The sequence below is a fragment of the Austrofundulus limnaeus genome, unplaced genomic scaffold (assembly GCF_001266775.1).
Source record: "Austrofundulus limnaeus strain Quisiro unplaced genomic scaffold, Austrofundulus_limnaeus-1.0 Scaffold170, whole genome shotgun sequence".
NCBI lineage: Eukaryota > Metazoa > Chordata > Actinopteri > Cyprinodontiformes > Rivulidae > Austrofundulus > Austrofundulus limnaeus.
Window position 1 is genome coordinate 935,409 of NW_013952572.1, and position 4,733 is coordinate 940,141.

General features: G+C 35.5%; 1 protein-coding gene across 1 annotated transcript in view; it reads left to right on the top strand.

Moving 5' to 3' along the window:
• ncam2 (neural cell adhesion molecule 2) overlaps positions 1-4,733 on the top strand; it is a gene marked incomplete in the record, with an annotated part of 567,846 nt that overhangs the window by 439,158 nt on the left and 123,955 nt on the right. Inside the window, 1 exon segment of the mRNA XM_014017495.1 lies at positions 745-862. Coding sequence (XP_013872949.1) covers positions 745-862 — 118 coding nt within the window.

The following is a 4,733-nucleotide window of genomic DNA, read 5'->3' on the forward strand; positions in this document are numbered from 1 at the left end:
TAATAATAATAATTTGTGGCTTTACTGATGATGACCTTTGAGAAAATACAAATTATTATTCAGTATCACTTTTCATTAGAGTTGTATTTACCAGTTGCATTGATCTTAATACTTGTGTTTTTATTGTAAATTTCAAGATAAAAATAAAAAATAAAATAGAAACTTTGCTTTAACTGTATAAACAAAAGCACAGTTCAGATTTCTTAGTTTTCACAGGTTGTATTTGTTTATCCTTCAAACCACTAACTTTGATAACCACAGGAGTGGGGCACTTMTGTTTACTGCAGAAATTAGACTGACAATACGCTCAACTGCTGGAGCTTAAGCCTTTGGATTTGGACAGAAAGAAAAATGTTTTTCCTTCCCACAGACGCTAAAGTTGTTTTTGATGTTGAAACACAATTTCTGTCTTGCTTTTATTTGTTAGGATTTAGCCGAGCGTTTCACCAACGGACAATAACATAATTGTTTCACATCAATGTGTTCAACCGCTGTGTTTTCACCAGAGCTGGGTCAAAATGTCATTTTAAAATCCCTGTGGGTTTTACCAAGAGAAGTAGGAAAACACTAACAGGCCAGTTTATACCTATAGTCCCATATGATGTATATGCATTCTCTGCAGCATGGAGCTTTATGAAAACAAACCAATTTTTTTAGAAAAAGCTTTTAGTCCAGCTTCATCTAATCACCCCTCAAGCACATATGGCAGCATATGTAATTCTCTGCTCTGTTTTTTGTCTGCAGTGCCTCCAGTGTTGTCAGTTTTCCAGCCGTCCTTTAACGCCACCGCTGACTACCAGGAATCAGTCACCTTTACTTGCATTACTTCTGGATCCCCTGATCCCACGGTTACATGGCACAGGTAACCCCTTACATTCTTCAACTCATCATTTTTCAACCGACAGCCTTTGAAAAGAAAATCACGAGTACCTGAAATAGGGAATTAATACAAGTAGACACCCTCAAGTGGAGCCCATTCTAAAACCACCAGCAGTAATCTGCTATAATAGTAGCTTGCACTCTTCTGGGAAAGCTTCCCATAAGATKTTGAAGCCTGGTTGGAGGGATTTCCTTCCATTTAGCCAGAAGAGTATTACTGAGATTCAGCACTGATGCTGGGCGATAAAGTCTGGCTTGCACTGGCGTGCCAATATCCCATTAGGATTGGTCTATGTCAGGGTTCTCTGGAAGTGAAATCTCCTCTACCAAACTAGAAAAAATATTTTAATGAGTCTGTTTTTGATCACAGTTAAAATAATCTAGCTGTTTTTAAGGTAGAAAAATGAAATTAGCTTGGCAAAAGTAAAGTAACACATGTAGTTTTAAACCAAAGTTGGTAAATCTCAGTATTTTAAATTTTAAAAAAGCAATGTGCTGTTGTATAGTTTGTGTATAGCATCATTAAAATGAACACAACATGAATTTGTCATCATCTAAAATGATTGCTAATGTATTTAGCATGTATGCATGTTTTGGACTGCATTGTTTAATTGTTCCAGCTGAGGAAGTTTTGTAATCCGCCCTCACACATCGCCCTCAGCAGCTGCACCAAAAAGATCAAATGACACACAGCATGGAGTGAAAATGTGAACCTGAAGAGTATTTGACACTCTGCTATCCTCTTTGCTGCTCAACATAAAGTAATTAGCTCGCACCCACTCAGCAAGCAATCGTGACGAGCTCTTTGCACCTGGGCATCTGTTTATAGCACTTTATTTGGATTTCATTGAAGGTCACATTGTTTCCCTATAATGCGTTTCACTTCCTTTTCTTTCTTTCTTTCTTTCTTTCTTTCTTTCTTTCTTTCTTTCTTTCTTTCTTTCTTTCTTTCTTTCTTTCTTTCTTTCTTTCTTTCTTTCTTTCNTTCTTTCTTTCTTTCTTTCTGTTTTGTCCGTCCTAATGAAATGCAGACACATTTTTTTACACAATAATTTGCATCACTGCTAACAGCAAAGATGGGGGAAGAAACAGTTGAAATTCTGATGCAGTTTCTACCTCCACATGCTTTACATACTGTGCTGAACTGAATGGAAATAAAAGGCGGTCGGGAGAACTCCAGGGAAATGTTCAAAAATATGTTTTTTTAAAGCAAACTGTAGAATATTTAAATTTGTAAGAAAAGTGAAAAAATTTAGAACATTTGGCAGCATTTGTTAAAGAGTCAATATTGCCTGTTTTTTATTAGATTGCATCACATCAAGGTTGGCTTTTTGTTCAGTTGACTTTAAAAGTTAACACAGCAGCAAATCYCAGATTTTTAATGCAGTATAAGGTCAGTATACCGACCTAGTATGACACAATACAATAAGCATTACAATATATATTTTATTATGTTATAGAAAAATGTTACTATGAAAGTATATAAACACTACAATATGATAGTCTTGCACATTATGATACAAATCAAAACTATACAACAAAATACAATGTTTTGTGATGTGAATACATTATAATACAATACCTATACAATATATGATTTATTGCAATACCAAACAATATCAGGGCTCTAGACTAACCTTTGCACTGACTGCACACAAATTAGGTGCACCCAAATTTTCATCTKTCACATTTAACATTGCAGTTTTATTGGTTTTCTTTTTTATTTATAAATCACTGACCATCAAGACACACTAAGATCAACTTGTAAAAAATTAGTTAATCTAGTAAACATAACRTTCTTTATGTGGATCAGAAATGTACAAGATACAGTATATAACTTACTAAAAAAATATTTAAAGTGATTCTATGATCTGAAATTTGAACTTAAACATCTCAAGTTAAATTAAAATAATTAAATTCTAAATTATGAGTGCAAATGTTTAAGGGATGAACATCTTATAAACATGTCAAACTGAACATTCCATGATTAAATGTTTTTTATGGTGCGTTCCATTTACTTTATATTCCAGGAACTGGTAAATGTTAGTGACGTCATTTCCCAACAAACCACATGAAAGTTTGCATTCCAGTCAGCCGACAGGTGATTGTGCTGTTGCTGCTAACCTAGCTACAACACTGCGACAATATAAACAATGACAAAAAGAGAGATCTACTACATATGTCATGCAAATAAACATTGATTTTAACACTTACAGTATTGCACAGAAAACGCACTACTTGTACGAGTGATTAAACATGCACAAAAAATTAATAAAGATAATTAACAGTAAAAGTTACGGAGTTAACTTTCTAAAGCTGCGAGTGGCTGCCATCTTGAAATCGAAACTGGGGGCAGTTTCATTTCTTCCACTTTACGAGTGGAATGTTACCACGAAATGGTGGTGGAATGGTGCATTCCAGTTTAAATCTACCAAAGGGAACAGGGAATTTACCACTTCCCAGGACTACTGGAACGCACTGTTAGACTACACATGCTCCTCAGATAACCAACTCCTGTAGTTTGGCCTTCTGGTTCTTTCGCCATGGCTAAACCAGCTTTTTGCACTCTCCCTAGCATCAAAACCCTCCAGACCTGGGCCCTCTGCTCTGATTCTTATCAGATCTTCCACTGTGTCTGAATGAAGGGATGCTCTGATATAACTAAGTTCTTCAGTTTTCAATAAAGTTTTGGGGCCAAAAAAAAAAACACACACAAAACAAAAAAGCTAAGGCACATTTTACTATTTGTCTTGTGATCATCTCCACTGATGCTCTAAAGATGTTCCTCTTCCTGCTCACGTCACGTCTGGACTTTTGTAAACATTTTCACTTTGAGGACTCAGTGGAATATTGAGTGTAGTGAATGTTTTTAAAAGCCACAGGTGAGCAGTGCGTGTGTTTGTGTCACTGTGAGAGCAGCACACCCAGGCAGCATAGAGACACAGAGGAGTGGAGTTGGAGAGGAGAGGAGGGGCATTTTAAGTGTTTGTATGTGAGAGGGACATGTCTTTTGGACATTATGAAAATATGGAACAAATGACTGGTCACAACAGTGTGACCAAGAAATCACATTTCATTTGCCACCAAATTGGTCAAAATYTAGAGCCCTGAATACCTTCCGGTACAAAATTGTGCTATGTAAATACAGCTTGGAAAAAAATTATAGGGTGAGTCAAAATTCCCAAGAAAATGAAATACAGTATCTGAACACCCCAGCAACACACAGACACGCTGTGTTCAGCACAGGGACAGAATAGTTAACAACCAAATAAGGCGCAACAATCAGTTGTTTCAAATTTATGTGTTGTTAACTTTTGAAATATGAGCAATATTTATATCTGATTGCAGCAATCCATTTCTGGGACAATTCCAGTCTTCTTTGATACTACATATACAGCAATTTATAAAAAGAAATGGTCAGTTTTAACCTCCATATTGGAAAATTTTGATTTTGATCCAATATGGCAGCTTTAAAGATGGTGGCCATGTTCTGGCCAGTCTAAAAAACAAGTCCCCTCATCCTTTACTTGTTGGGGGTTTCAGATATTTAATTTTCCATTTTGTTTCTGAAATAAACAAAATCCTGATACTTTTCACCCATTCTGTACCATACAGTGTTGTATGAAGTGGTATAAAATGATACAATATGCCACATTTCAATTCAATTTTCATTCTAGAGGAATCTGTTTTGGTGTCAGTGCAGGCCAAGATTATAAAAGAATACAATTAAATATTTTTTCTTAGTGATATTTAAAAACTGTATCTTCTTAATGTTTTTAGTTTTTATCTGCTACTCAGCAGGCATTTTTGACATGCAACTATTATATACAGTATTTATACACACACACACACAC